The 16,793-nt window shown below is 30.1% G+C and overlaps 1 protein-coding gene across 4 annotated transcripts; it reads right to left on the reverse strand.

Annotated features, from left to right (window-relative positions):
• Positions 1 to 429: 429 nt before the first annotated feature.
• Positions 430 to 16,132, reverse strand: LOC114931981 (inactive ubiquitin carboxyl-terminal hydrolase MINDY-4B). Of its 4 annotated transcripts, XM_085482964.1 has the most exons (13): positions 15,941 to 16,132; positions 15,558 to 15,679; positions 13,626 to 13,726; positions 9,090 to 9,659; positions 6,050 to 6,135; positions 5,704 to 5,921; positions 5,316 to 5,523; positions 4,780 to 4,845; positions 4,497 to 4,567; positions 4,219 to 4,369; positions 3,791 to 3,990; positions 3,237 to 3,386; positions 2,176 to 2,837 (listed from the first exon to the last, which is right to left on the reverse strand). In XM_085482964.1, the coding sequence occupies exons 4-13, from the start codon at positions 9,211 to 9,213 to the stop codon at positions 2,792 to 2,794; spliced, it is 1,320 nt and encodes a 439-aa protein (XP_085339090.1). In that variant the 5' UTR covers positions 9,214 to 9,659; positions 13,626 to 13,726; positions 15,558 to 15,679; positions 15,941 to 16,132; the 3' UTR covers positions 2,176 to 2,791. The 4 variants fall into 4 exon arrangements, with proteins under 4 accessions (XP_085339074.1, XP_085339079.1, XP_085339085.1 ...); XM_085482948.1 differs by lacking the exons at positions 2,176 to 2,837; positions 15,558 to 15,679; positions 15,941 to 16,132 and adding an exon at positions 430 to 676 and having other exon boundaries at positions 13,626 to 13,750; XM_085482953.1 differs by lacking the exons at positions 2,176 to 2,837; positions 13,626 to 13,726; positions 15,558 to 15,679; positions 15,941 to 16,132 and adding exons at positions 430 to 676; positions 9,901 to 10,570.
• Between the last annotated feature and the right edge of the window lie 661 nt (positions 16,133 to 16,793).

A 16,793-nucleotide genomic window follows, 5' to 3' on the forward strand; every position in this document is an offset into this window, starting at 1 on the left:
AAATACATCGACTCATCCTCTTCTTCAACTTGATTTTTCAATTAAAAAATCGACAGTTTTGTCTATGTTTTAAAAAAAAAATCCCGAAAATTTTACTTAAACCCTACTTCTTGATATCTTCACATTTTTTGTTGAATTAATTGAATGTCCCTTACTTTTTTACGCGGTTGTAGATTTTTGATTTTCTACAGACTTCCAAAATCGTCTCCTCTTATTTATGCATTTCGCAGTTTTGTCTTTCCGCACTGATTTTCGTTTAACGTCACACGCTTTTCACACTCCGTGCGCCTTCACACTACGATCGACCTGGATCTATCTCGTATCAAACTCGGCTACGACTACGACGCGCTGTAGGGCTGTGGAACTCTTTTACTACAAAACGGAGCCGTCGAGCAAAGCGGCCGGAGCGGCACTCGGGAAGTCGGCTGGCTCCCTATTGTGTCAGAAAGGGGGGACCGCGACGACCAACAGAAACGTCCACCTGAATCGCACCGCGAACAGGTGTTTGCTTTCATGTACATACGATGGGGGAACGGACGCGATATGTGTGTATGCATGTGTGCCCGAGCACACATAACTGACCCCTATCTTTGGAACCCTACAGGGACTTACCTCGACCTTCCCGGAGCATGGGAGTGCGAGTGTTTCCGTTCTTGAAGGTTTCTTCGAGGAACATCTGAGAAATAAAAAATTGATAAATGAATATGCGAAAAAATGGACGAGAAAAATACAGGAACAAGAATCAAATGTAATAACGAATGAAACACAATTCATTTATATAAGCTGAGGAGAGGATACATAACTTTTGATCAAGGTACTTGAAATAATCTCACAATTTAGTAGCATGATGATGATAATAAGCTTGATGCATTTGATTTGAAAAATACGAACTGTAGGCAGGCGCAATTTTGTTTAATAGAAGCTAACAGGTATTATTTACCAATAGTAATCTAAATTGAGACTCCTTGACCTGGCGCAATATTAGAGATTCAATGTCCCTTAATAATAAAATAGCATAAGCAGTACGGAATTGCTAATGCAGAGGGAATATTCGCGTAATCAAGCAAAATGACGTGAGTACGCAATTTTTTCGGCTTTAGTGTATAGCCGAATGTCACGTTCCTTTTAATAGCCTGCGATTTAATATCGTGAGAAATGGTCGCTGGCAAGTGGAACGAGACCTGCACCGCGTTTCGCTTATGGCATCGCAACGTATCTTTCGCGGATCATCGGTCTGTGAAATTACGAGCGTACTCCGTTCCTTCTCTTCATTTTTCCCTCTCTTTCCCACATTGGGAAAAATGTCGTTTATTATTCACGGTGCTTGCAGTTAATAAACATCGGACAGTCTTAAGTTCTTTCCACTTTGAACCAGTTTCTGTTATTGTGCGCGATTTACGCAGGATGACTCGCTAACGGTGCGTCCATCAGATGACGATCAGTGCACGCAATTTATCGCAAGTGCTCGATCATTGGAAATGTCTTCAAACGTTTGACCATTACAAATCCAGATTAATTGTCTGCTTTGAAACGAATTATATGCAATTTCGTAATTATCGTCCATGCTCTACTTTATTGTTACAAATATTTCTGTACTCTTTTTAAGTTTTTATTGCGACACACATTTTTTCTTGCATTTTTGCAAAAGTAACACACGTTTGCCTTTATTTTCCCTTGGAAAATATTTTAATTAAAGAAAATTATTTATGCAATAATTTTCTCTAATTTAAATAATAATAAAATAATATTTACTGTATGTGTTGATATTTTTGTACAAAAATGTTTTGCACGGAATTTTATTGTAGTATCACGAAGCACGACATATCAATCCAAAACCAAAGTTTCTTTTGTCAGATTTCATGTAATACGACCACCCCACATAAGTGCATCGCGATGCATATTGCATGCATAGAAATCAAAGAAGGCGTCTCGTTTCCCACGCGATCGCGTGGTAACTTTGATCAGAGTTTATTAATTATTGACTAAATAAAATAGTATCGATATATGAGCATTCGATCTAACCAGGGATGACTAATCAAGGATTTAGGTCATTTCAGACTTACAGTATATATGCATATAATAAAATATTATAATCTGACAAAAAAATAATCAACTCAACGTTATCAATATATATAATTTTTTAAATATAACTTTTATTTGATAAAACGCCTATATAAAAAGTTTCTAAGATTATTAGAAATATTTCTTTTACTTTTCAAACCTTCACCAAGTTTTTACCTATAAAGTCTCTTTTATTTTATTTTATTTTTGAGTATTTATTATATCAGTTAATAATATCGTAATAATTTTTTGCTTAGAAACGCGCGCTATTTATAACATTTTCTCTTTTGTTTGAATAATATTTATGTTTTATATGTCATCGATAGTGAAAGTATCGATATATCGTTAGCAAACTTGGGCGCTGTGCATTTATCATTTAATATGATAGCTCTTTAAACATATTGTTAACTTAACCACATTGTTAACTTAACATGGCATTTCGTTATATTAACAATTATTTATTGACAATTCATATATTTTATAAAATAACAAAGCTTTTTAAGACCACCGTACAAATATCTGCTATGCTAAGAAAGCGTCAAATCAAATGCATAAAATTATGCAATACTCGACATTGCGACACATAATTTCTATCTATATTTGAATATTATTAATGATAAGAAGCTGAGATAAGCACGCGCAACGATCGATGAATGTCGATCGATTAGTGTCACGTGGAATCACGAATTATACGGCTTAACACATTGATTGTTATTTTTCTCGTATTCTTTCACATCACCGGTGTTCCGTTCCATTGTATAAGAGCATCCTGCCATCTTTGGCGCAGCGTGAAACAGTAAATGGAAGAGATGATACCTTGAATTTTATGTTGCTCAAGGTGACGCTCGAGTGATCTCGCGGATATCGCGCGATTATTTCGTAATTGAGAAGACAATAGCGATCTTAGATCTTTTCTTTCTTATAGTAAAAGCTAATAGAGGAAGTAAGACATTTTTTTCAAGTTAAATTATGTCCTATTGTACATTTAAGTTTGGAGTGCCACGCAATCAGATATATCACGCAATGATGAAGTTATTCACCAAAGTAATAATTTTGATTTCTTTTTAGTATACACATAGAGTCAAATGTAAAATTTTCAAAGAGAATTGCGAAGAGAGAGCGTGAAATTTATTTTTAAAAAGTAATTTTTTTTTAATTTTATATAATTTACTCACTTGCAGCGAATGAGTTTCTCTAACGGTGTTGCGGCGATATCTGCGACTTCCATTGTTGCAGCTTCTGATACCCCGGAAGTTTCGTTTGCCCTGGTATCTACCGTCAACGTAGCGTGACTGCCACCGCAGGTAAAATATTGGACCTCGAAACTTTAACACGTACAAAGAGAGGATAAATGATATTAAGGCGTCTTCGAGGAAAAGTGCTGAGGATATACTATTTATTTGTTCGTGCTTAAAAGTTTAGAAGTGGATTCTGTCAACTACCCTCTTCTTTTAACATAAAATCTATATAATATTTCCTACTCAAATAAACTGCATATAATTTAAAATCTATATAATATTTCCTATTCAAATAAACTGCATATAATTTCTTATATTATATATAGAAACGAATACGTGATATCTAATAACAATAAAATATATGTATAATACTTTGACAATGATATTTGTGTACTGTGTGCGATATAAATAAATTAATAAATTATTATTAAAAGAAAAAATAAGAAATAAATAGGAATAAAAAATAAATAAAATATATATGTAATATATACCGTCGTTCTGCGTGATAATTTCTCAATAACTCTCGATTCGTATTGAAGAGCACGCCATGATGACCAACACAGAGAGTCACCCATATCGGTAGACTAGGTGTCTTTAAACGAGAACCCGGCTGTTTGCCTACATTGCCGTCACCTTCGTGTATTAAAAATCCCACTTCGCTTCTCGTAAGAACACCCCATTGTGGCACGGCCTTATTTTAAATTAATTGCATTATCAGTAAATTGCTATTAAATTAATTGCCTCTTTTAGATTAATAACATTGAATTGAAAATTTTTCGAGCTATGACTATCTTTGATAGAAATTTTATATTAATTTTAGATACATAAAAACTAATGTGTATTACTCTAAATGTAATTATAAATGTATATTCGTGAATATTAAAGGATTAATTTTTTTTTAATAAAACAATAGACTTACATATGTATTTTCATCGCCAACGTGAAGTACTCCGTTGTGGACATGAGGTGAAGCACGGCCGGTTAAAATAAAGATGACGACATTGATTGGGCCTTCCTCTGAACATGCACCAAGAATCGATGCCTTTGGATCTTCCAAATCATTCTGAACTCTATAATTAAATATATATTTAAATACATTAATAGAAATAACATGTCTGTGATTGTCTGACTAAAGCCACTCATTTTTCAATCTGAAATAAAATAATACCAATAAAAATATTTCAAAAAATGTCTTACTTTGAGAGGCCTCTCGAGAGCACTGCGCTATATAAAAGCAACTTCGCACCAGATCCACCTTCGTCATGAAACTGAAAATTAAATATAGACATGTAAATAAAGACATTTTTATGATATATAAAGTCTCAATTAATTAAAAAAAAATAATTTTCTATTTTAATACAAATGATGGTTTATTTGATAAAAAGTTATATCTTGTGGTAAAATAATAAAAAAATTAAGCTGATATAGAAATAATGCGTCAAAAGCATACTTTATCTTTCTTTATCGTAAACATACTCACCAGATATAAGTATCTCTTAATAAATATTTCAAGATCCTCTAAAGAGTGGAATTCGAAGAGGTGCAGCTAGAGTATACAAAGCAATCTTTCAGCGAATATGTAATTTTGAATCTGATATGAAATATTATCATAAAACATAGATTGCTAATCACGCGATTCTAAAGATATATCGCGCGATCTCGAGAGTATTCTTACACACACTTGGCGAAATAGCAGTGTTATAATTTAATAAACGATGTTTCTTCGCGCGTTAATTATACGAGAAAGCGTAGATTTCACTGCGTTACTCATTTATATGTATGTAAATATACACCGCAGTATGCATAATTAAATTAAATTGTTTTATTAAATAAGAAGATTAATTTTATCATTTTTAAGTGACAAAAGTCTATTATTCATAGTTCATAATTAAAGAAAAATAATCATAAACAAAACTGAGTAATTTATTAAATTATAAGTTATGCAGTTTTTACGATCATTTGTCTTCCGATCTTAACTAATTATTGGCGTAAAAGATTATAAAAAAGACAAACTACCGTTTCTGTCAATCCGTCTTGAAAATACTGTACACTATGCTGAATGTATGGTGTGTCTTGCGGTAGAGCTACCACGGCCTTTGGCACGGTGTTGCTGACAACATTTGTGCACGTGGAAACGGAGAAGCCACCGGCACAACGCCAAATGATCTCCGATATCGCGGACGTCAATACTTCGAGCTGTCGATCGTATGAGGGTTTCAGTAAACTGCGATCATAAGAAATTCTCTTTAAAGTTGAGCTATACAATTTTATGCGAGAGTTTTCATTATTTTTTAATTTAATGCGTTTTACTTTATACAAAAGATTTTTTTCGTAACTTGGCTATAAATATATCTAAAGTATAAAATAACATGCATTATGTGCTGTCTCTGAATAAGACACTTACGCTTCGGATCCTCCGCGTAAATCTTGTCTGTCGCATTTGAACAAAAAGTGCTTCAGCATGATGGCTTGCACCGAAGAGACGAGGCCTCTCGTCGTGTTCCTAGGAGTTCTCAATCCAAATGCTAAACTCTGGCCATATGGTCTTAAAGTCAATCCAGTCCTTGTCCATTCAATTTTAGGTGGGATCGCGCAGGAACCGAACACCAGCGTTCTCAAAGCCTGTAACAAAAGAAAATTGTTACGAAAATTATTACGAGATTTTGTAAAATTTTATTATATTTTGTTTCTTTTCTTCTCTTTCTCTTTATTTCTTTTATATGTATAATAAAATTATACATTTTAGTTACCATGCATGTTTCTTCTTCGATAGGCTGCCCGCCAATCACCGGTATTTTTGGCAGAGCTCTCGTGTTACGTGGATAGAGTATTCTTTCTAAAACACATTAGAAAATATTTGTATGCATAAAATAAAACAAAAACAGATCCCACAATAAACGTCTTTTTACACCTGGATAGAGTTCGTCCGGTTCAGCCACGAGAGCAGCATATCGAGCTGCTCGAGTCGATAGCAACATTTTGTTCAAAATATTTTTGATTTCGCAATATTAAGGGTACCGAAAAAATATTAGTGGTTGATATTTTACAGTGCGTTTACTGTAAAATAAAAATATTAATATAAATGGAGTTATATATCTCAATACACACATTTATAAGTATCTTCAGATTAATTATGTTCTTTATATATCTATATTATTATTATTTTTCAAATCATATTCACACAAATACCTTTGTTTTTCTTTTTGTTCAATGAAAAATTTGATAATCTCTTTAATCGTAACTCATTATTTAATTTTCGGTACCCGCGATATGTATGAGCAGACTACAAGTACAAGAACCAGACGAAGGCGACTTTCAAAATGACTAGTTGTCATCCGATGGTACCACACCGCCAAGATATCAGATATCAATTGAAATCGTGCTGGAATCCGCGTTCCTTTATATAAGGCTTAGAATGTGGCGCTTATGCGTGCAGGTATTTCGCGAAATTCGTCGCGGACCAATCGCGCACGGAAGGTGTCAATTCTGAATGTCCGAAAGAAGACACGCCGGCTGAGAGCGATAGACATGCCCTACTAATGTCTATTTGTCATGTCGCATTTCGAGCTGGAATTTAAGTGCATGTCAGTTTACTATTTTTGATCTAACACTCGGAAACCTTCAATCAAAAAGGAAGGAAGAATAAGCGAAAATCTAAATAGAAAAGTTAAAGACAAGAAAAATAGAAAGAAAGAACAGAAGGAAAAAGAAAATTAAGAAAATGAATAAAAAACGTAAAAAAAAAATAATAGAAAAATAAAATGGCAGGAAAAATAAGATAAATTCTTTCTACTTTTTCTTATTTTTTAAAGAAAGCAAAAAAAAGGAAAAAAAAATTTTATTAAAATTTTCTTTTTTTCAAAGAAATAAAATATAAAATAAAAAAAGAGAGATGGCTGAGAAGTAAGAAACACATTAATTACGCCGTTCCATGTTGCTGATAGTAAATTATTTAAATTTTTATGTTACGTTTTTATTATTTGCTTAGGAAACAATGAAATTTAACACGATGCTGTTTATACACAAATACAGAATAATAAATGCGTTCAAGCTTTTAGATTTCTTGCGTGTATGTCGTGTGTAACAGACAGCATACAGAGGGCAAGTCAAGGGTAAATCAGAGGGCAAGGTTCTTGTTTCCTCAGACAGCTCGAATGAGTTGATTTGTTACGACGAGGACTTGACGTGTCTGATGGAAAATTAATAAGGAGACGTGTAAACGTGAATTGTACAAGGTTTTCAATCAAATTGGCTATAAAATCGGCTTTTAATGTTTTAACAATAAGATAGAATTTTAAGAATCGGTTGGAATAAAAACGTGATTGCTATTTTGCATACTTATGTACATTATTGGAAAATAGTATAAATTGTAGAGAAGATAGAAATTCAAATGCGACTAAATGACTTCATCATATTTTAAAATATAGCAATCTTTAAGATAAATAATTTGTAAAAAATTTTATATTTTATTTATGTATAACAACGAGAAATTTTATGCGTATTCTAGAAAAATAAATTACACAGATAAAACTACCCCTTACTTTATTATATTTTTGTAAAATTTCATTTTAATAATTTTAAAATTTCCTATTTCATATTTTTATTTTCCTTTAATGTGCATTTTTTATATGTTGTAACTTTTTAAAATATATAAAATAAATAATATTTTATTCCAATATGCTTGGTAGATTCAGATTTACATAAATTATTTTTCTGTCGAAAGATATAAGTACCATCTCTTTTTATTTTCTTAGAGAAAAATTTTAGAACCCTATTTCTCAAGACCTTTGAAGATAAAAGTTCTTTCCATGCAAATATAATATATGGACGATGCCAAAAATGGCCTGATTATGGGCGCTCGATTTTATAGGTATTTGTTATAAAAAGTATAGCCCAACTGAATTCCAAGAGGATGGCAAACTCGTCATAATCCGGTCATATTCAGACGGTGGAGATGTGTATACACATGATTCGCGGCCTTTCCACTACTTCATAGCTCGAAGGAGATCGCGTGTTCGCGTGCAATCGAGTTATCGGATTACGAATTCGCGCCGGAACGGCCATCTGCATTCGGCGATTACACACATATACACATACACGACGATATATCGCACCCCTAATTTACATTCGCAAGGCAGACCTCTCGAGAAGGTTTACTTATCGATCTATTCGAACGTTTACACTCCTGCAGTGTACAGACTCTCTTATATGTTCTATAGAATTGTACCTACACTTGTATCCTTACCCCTGTTTTCTTAACAAAAACGAGGATTAGCGAGAAAGAGGAGGAACCAAAGTTTTAGTGAATAGTATGCACGTGCAGTACCTATACTAAATTAAAAGCTTTTAGAACGAAATGTATGTGAATAAAAGAATAATGTTAATAGAAATAGTGACATTTTTTGGTAACTTTACTAAGACTTTTATCGGTTTTTGCAATAACTAATACATTTTTGTGCAAAGCATAATTGTCTAATATTATAATAATACATTGATTTATATTTTGACAGAGAGAAAAAACTGATTCTCTCTTCAATTTTTTAATATTTTTGGCTCTAAAAAATATAAATTAATATTTTATTAAAATATAATTACGATTTTTTAATCTATTTGTACTTGTTTAGTAATATAGCAAAATATATAGCAAAATATTCTATTTAATCATGATATTCAAAATATAATTGTATCTCGCTTATAGAATTGACAATTATAATATATAATAAATCGCGAAAAAACTATCTTTTTTGATTCAATATATTGCCTTTCCTAGAGTATAGAAATACGACATACCTCTGTCTCGAAGATAAGGGGGTAACTTGTCCTTGCGCATCTCTTTACAGTGTTGCTTACCGCAGATGGGTGTCATGTTTGCGGCTTCCTTCTCTTCCGGCATGTCGGATGCGGATTCTGTCATTTCTCGATCGTTTAAATAGCTTTCGTATTCTCGTACAAAATTTTAATTGAAGTAAATTTTAAATTTGATGAATACACGTATTGCGGTTCAGACTATCGTTTTGCAAATCATTAATAAGCATACGTGAATCGCTGTTGATGGGCATCATCGCATCTTGTCTTTATATCGAAAATAACGCGTCGAGTTCATTCACCGAAAGGTTTCTTCAGGTCGGAAAATATATGTCTTCTGTTTCATACATGAGGTTTATGATCCATAGTCTGACGCAGCTCGACAGTCCATAAAATGTCATTCGTTTCCATTGAGCGATTGTTCTTTAATCCGATATGACTTTCACAAAAACGTGTCGATTCGCGTTTCTTGCAATGCATATTCTCACGTTTTCTCATTTTGTCCGTCGAGAATTAAGTGATGGAATGTAGGAATAACGTGTTCCCTGGATTCTTCTATAATAAATGCCAATCTTTAATGTCCGCTTATAGAAAAGTATGCCAAGTTCCATATAATTTAAATGCAAATGTTATGATTGAACATTTAAAAATTTGTTCATTAAAATTGCTTTTTTACTACGCGAATTTATTATTTTATGTATTATATGTATAACCATATCATAATAATATTTACAAATTTATCGAAATTTTTCGACGTTCTAGAATTAATTAATATGATTAGTTCAATAAATATTACCTTTTCACTGCAACAATTTTAAATATTTAAATAAAAATATTTTAATATATTTTGTGTTATTATTTTAATTCGTTCTTTACTAATTACAATATATTAATTTTAAATAATAATTTATGCTTTGTAAACCAACACGTTACATTAAAATCACACGTTGATATTACACAATTTACATGAAACACTTGTTCAGACGTTTGCATTCACATAATTCCAAATATTTAATCAATTCACATTAAGTATTAGAAAAAATGTTTACGAAGATACTATGTTGTTTGTACTCTCATTGACTTGCGATAACTGACAGACTGCCGTCAGACGTGCGGGCTAGAAATAATAACTAACTAACACCCCCAAACTGACTCAGCACACCGCGCGAGCAGCACCCTACACAGAGGGTGGCTCAAAGAAAGTATAGAGAACATGCAATCAATTTTTACTGAATAAATTATACCATTCATCGAAGTATTCACTAATCGTTGCTCAAAATGTTTAACGACAATCCAACAGATATATTCTTACAAGTTGTTATTTTAAGAGCATTATAGATCGACTTCTGGTTCACAGTCATTCAAATATTCGTATTCTTCTTACTTATATGTCTACAGTTTTCAAGAAATGTTGTTATATAAATTCAGACTGAGATTGAACTTTTAAATAATTTAATTCAATTAATAATTTAATAGGTTTTTTTTTTATATAGTTATCAAGTTTTAAACTTCAGTTTCTCAAAAAATTGTTTGAAATGTCAAACTTTTCCGGGAAGATTAGATACAATTTAATATCTCGGTGAAATTGTTAAATATCAGATGTAAATTGATATATTATTATACGAAAAATATTATTTGATCGTGACGTATATTTTATCACAGTTAAAGGAAATTGTTCGTCTAATTGTGTTACACGTTTACTGACAGCCTCGACGTGCCCGAATCACGCTTTTATACCTGCGTAGTGCCTATTCTATATCTGAGTTACTGTATTCGACACGGATGTATGGGGATCGTCTTATCTTATAAATCTATCGGAGCTGCGCATCTTTGCATGCGTTTCGTGCTGTTCAAGTACTAGCTTTATAGACAATCGGAAATGAAGTTGTAGTCAGAAACGATTATAATCAAATTGCAATATAAAAAGAAATTAGAGCACTCACGTTTTTCTAAAGTGAATGGAGAAAATAATTGGTTAATTAAATTCTATTCATCCCTTTGTTAACTATCCTTTGTAACATTACACATATAAACGTGAGATGATAAAGTATTTAATCATTATGTCTTGAAATACTTTGATAAATGACATTCATATACATATACATGTGCATTATAATTCACTATAAAACGATTATTATTTTATTATCGTTTCTGTTATAATAAATTAATTAAACTGTAATTTGTGTTATACCTAATAAGTATTATTATTATTATAAAATACAGCTTATAGCGCATTAGCACCTAATATTTCAATGTTCTTTATTTATTAGTGAAATTCATCAAGATATTGCGATTTTTATTGTAATTTTTTATTACCTACAAATAAAAGCTGTAACCTATTTGATTAAAAACAACAGTTACTATATTAGAATTGCAAATATTGTTTATAACTGACCCGAGTCATATGTGCATTTCCTTGCATGATTCTTTCGCTCTATATACGAGAAATGCATGAATAATATGTCTATTTATCATTCTTCCACACCAAAGTTTCTATTATACGATTAATTATCTCTCTGGTAGTTGAATATTTATATTGTCTTATGTATATAAATATATAATCATATGTTTATAAAAGATTTAAAAGATGCTTAATAAATATTATTTTTGTCTATTTTTAAAAATATTATTACAAGATCTATTAAATATTTTAATAAGAAAAAAATATAATTCGTATTTGACTTTTGCTTTGAAAATTCGAAGCAAAATTATGAGAGCAATATAAAATACAAATTTAATATTAATACTTTAAAAGCGCATAGGTATATGAATGCAGTTAATAAGCTGTAGTTTTACATATAAAATCGACATGCAATGACAAATTGTAAATATTTATGCAATATTTTCAAGACTTACAAATCATCAAATTACATATAGTTATAATAATATTTAAAAAAATAAAACTTTATATAGATAATCCCCGACCGAAAGCTCTTTCGGTCGGGGATTATCATACTTCGACCTCTCGTTCGATTAAAGAATTCAATTAAGCGATTCGATCGATTGAATTTTAATACGGGGATAACAAGGAAGGCGAAGAATCGTTAAAATTGATTTCTCCGCCATTCTCACGAATCGAATTTATCGCTGCCCGAATTTATCGTATCTCTAATTGCCAATTTCCTGACCATCCTTCACAAGTCCACGTTCGAACAAGTTCTAAGTTCAAGTTCGCATTTTGAAATAGATGCACTCCCACGAAGATGTGCCACCAAGATATTTGTGTGTATGTGTATGTGTGCAGCACCCATACATTGATCACTAACGCCAACGCGAATATGAAATCGGTCGGATAAAACCGTGTGGCGTAGTACCAGGAGCGGTGCAATGCATGCACACGTGTGCAAAGTGCAGCGGAACGAACGAGAGGCGAGCTTAATGATCGATCAGCTCTGCACAGGTTACTCCAAGCGAAACAGAGATCATATAGCTCTTGTGCGCAAATGATCGATCGTTGACGCATACGTCTCGGAAAATGGAAAATTCTTCGTTCGTTAGAAGGAAAATGCATATGACTTTGCATATGCTTTTTTATGTTCTCAGCAAGATGGAAGATCAAGTATATTTCAAGCGCAAGTGTTATCATTTAATTATATGTATAAAATGGAGAAATAGCAATTATGAGATGCATCCTGATATTTATTTATTATTTTCTAAGAACATATCTAAATTGTTTTTCAGAAATTTTAATTTTAAAAATATAAAAAAATATAATATGACAAATATTGCTGCTGACGTCAAATGCTGTTGCGTTTTACGGTATCCAATATGCAATCTATATGGTTTATGTGAAACAAAAAGAAACTCGATTGATTTTTAAAATATAGTGATAAATCTAATCTTTGTCATAGGATTTTTTTAAACGCCTTAATTTTTTTAACAGTCAAAAAACGATACAAATTTGTTCTTATATTTAAATAAGTGTCATTTTACAAATATTGCGAATTTTTAAAATTTGCTACGATAAAGACTAGATTTATATATATATATATATATATATATATATATATATATATACTTTTTTTTTTTAAGAATTATTTGAGTTTTTTGTTTCAGATGATATAGATTGCATATTGGGTATTGTAAAATGCAACAATATATTAGACACATTTTTAAATATTTTTCAATAAAAATTTTACCTTAAAATATTATTAAATATACACATAATATGACTGGCAAAAACCTTTGATAATACTAATACTTTTTGAGAAAAAAATGTATAAATATATGGCTATTTTTTGATGTTTCTGGGTGTATGTTCCTTCTTAAGAAATTTCCTTTTCAATTTTGTTTGAACATTTTTGGATTCTACTATTTCTTAGGCAGAAATGTTAAGAGATAAATTGTAAAAAAATTATCTTTTTTAAAAATATCTTTTTAAGCTATTTAAATTTTAAGGAATCGTTTTGTTAATATTTATGTATCTAATATTCATACCAAATTTTTCAAGACATTATAAATTTGAGAACACTCACTTTATAAATTTAAACAAAATTTTATTAGCGCAAGCTATGTACATACCTTTTGATGCTTCGATCCGACGAGATGTAGAATTTGCCATTGCAATCACGTTTGCCACTGTGCTCAACTTTTTCTTCTGTTTTCCAGCGCATTTCTCTATGCTGCATAAAAAATATTTGTGTAAATCTTTTTATATATAATTTAAAGAGAAACTATATTTATAATATTTATATTCATAAAATTATCAGTATATACAATAAATTTTATATTGTCTTTTCTTGAAGCTATTAAATTATTTGCATATTTTTATTTCGTAAGACATACATATCTTATCTTTTTTCTTAATTAATAAATATTGTAAAATTTCTTATAATTTCTATAAATTATCTAGAAGTATACTGTAAGTTGTAAGAAAAACATTTTTATATAAATTATGTGTTTAGCTAATATGAATAATTTTAAAAATTATATTCTTTAAAAAGTAAAATTGCATGAGTGCAATTTATGTAAACTACTTTTATCTGACCGAGGTACAAGAAAAACTTATATCGTTCACAAACTCTGAAGCACAAGCTTAATCTATGTCAGGGAAACTTCCATCTTATAATTGATTCCTTCATTCTATGAATTTTTGCTGACTAAAATATAATGTTAATAAAAATAACGCGCTATTGACTCATGATATTCTTGATTACGCGCAAATATTGAAATTTAAGGATCAAAATGATGACCTGGATAGTATCGTATTTCTATTATAAAGGACGGTCTTATTATACAAAGGAAGAACTTGAATTCAGGTTGAAATACTAATTTCCAGGTCGGTTTTCGTGATTCGGGCTAATAGAAGCTCCACCTAGGGCGAGTTCATGCTTATCTAATAGTAACACTCCGATTTCTCGAGAACACTGTCTTTGGCATACTTCCATGGATCATTGTATAGATTATAGTTAATCCTCTAACTTCCCGCAGTTCGATTACGTATATATAAACGATCATGTTTCTCCTAAATTAAATAGTATAATTTCGAGGTCTGGATTATCTGTTTGAAACAGACATAAATGGACATTATAATATGAGAGATAGCAAATTGTTGAAAAAATAAATTTAGCAGTATAATTATTTCGTAATTAATTATCTAAAATTAGTTTCTCTCTCTCTCTCTCTCTACCTTTCCTTCTCTCTATTTAATTAATATATTTTATATTAAGAAGTTTGTCGTAATTTATATACTTTTATAATAGACATAATGAATAACTCGATTACTTTTTGCATAAATAAAACTTACGACTTTTAAGTCATAATTTTATAAATTATAAAGTTTTAAATTAATAAATTTTGTTGTTAGATTAATTAAATATAACAATTAGAAATTTTGCATAAATGAATTTTCTTCTAAAAGAAACAAGCTATTATAGTAGTTAGTTTATCAAAATCAAGCATCTTTAAAAGAACAGCAAGATTTATGTAACATTCTAATTTTTAATATGTTTTATATGGAATTATTCGATATGACTTGAGACTTCTTATGATAGAAAACAAATTATTCATCCAGAAATAAGACCCGGAGAAATCATTTTATCAGGATATTTCTGCATAGACGTTTATATTATTTCAAAAATTTACATATTGTGTTTTTCTGCTTTTATAAATTGTTTTGTTATTAGCGAAACAAGTTATTTATAATAAGTTATCATACGTTTTCGGCGATTATTAAATGCATTGTTAATTTAACGAAAATTTGTTTACGAAAAAATGATATTTACATATTAGAACATATATTTTCCAGCATCTATGAGAAAGATTGGATTTTTTTCCTTTTGTAAATTTTTTTGTTAACGAAACGAATTATTTACATATATTATCGTACGTTTTCGGCAATTATTATACATATAAATAATGCATTGCTAATTTATCAAAAATTTTCATTTAAGTATACGTGGAAGACGATAATCTTAAACGATAGTATTAACTTTATATATTATAGAAAATTACCTGAAATTCCTTCTTGCTTCTTGCTAACCTTGCAATCGAAAATTTACAGCACCAACGATTGTGTATGTGTGTGTATACATATATATATATTTAGCAACACAGCTCCAGATTTTTCTGCCGGCCTAAACAATGAAAATTCAATTTTGACAACTATGAATATATTTTATTCTTCATTATTTAAGTTTAATGTTCACCAAACATTTTATATTTTATGTCATATTTGAGAAATATAGATAATCAAAATGTGCTTATGCTTGTCCGCCGAAAGCAGTCGTGTCGCAATATATTTCTGAGTATATATTTTTTTTCAGGCGCAATAAACTTCTTAATATTATTACACAATGTTCTAATACTAGTAATAAATAGTTTTATTGAAAAATTACCTGAAATCCCTTTTTGCTTAGTCTGGCGATCGAAAATTCGAAGCGCTCGCGAGCAACACGACTGGATGCTACATGTCGCCAACGCGGGAATGCAAAAGTGGGGGAGAAAACGCGGGAGCGCGAAAGCGCGGGAAACGCGAGAGCTCGATCGATGAGCGCCTCGATCGATACGAGGCGTCTCGATCGATAGAAGGCGCCATATTCAAATTTTAAATAGTAATTATAGAATATTAATATTTCCTTTATTAAATATTGAATTGCTTATATATTAAATTGCATTCTATTATATATTATATATTAATTCTAAATATCATATAATTTAATTTGCCTTCAATTTTTAAAATATATATAAATATTTCATTTATTTTATATATAAAATAAATATAAAACTACAGTTTTCTAATTTTTAATTAAGTTGATTATACAAAATATTTATTATAATAAATATTTATATATTATAATATATAAATATTTATTATAATAAATATTTATATATTATAATATATATTTATTTTTAATGACAGTTGTCATTTAAAAATAAATACCTATTATAATAAATAAATATATATTATTAACAAAATTAAAAAAAAAATATATATATATATATATATATATGTATATAATTAAAAAAATATATAATTAAAAATAATAATAAATATTTGAATTAATTAATGAAAGGCTCGTATAAATTAACAAATTAAATAAATCAAATATAGTAGGCCAACTGAACGAGCAAATAAATAAGGTGTAAAAATTTTTTTATTATTAGTTAAATAATTAAATTAACATTCTGTTACAGAATCGATATAAATTGTAAACGTTTCGACTGCACTACAGTCTTTATCAATACGTA

The sequence above is a fragment of the Nylanderia fulva genome, unplaced genomic scaffold (assembly GCF_048542155.1).
Source record: "Nylanderia fulva isolate GAGA-0341 unplaced genomic scaffold, ASM4854215v1 Scaffold10, whole genome shotgun sequence".
Classification (NCBI taxonomy): Eukaryota; Metazoa; Arthropoda; class Insecta; order Hymenoptera; family Formicidae; genus Nylanderia; species Nylanderia fulva.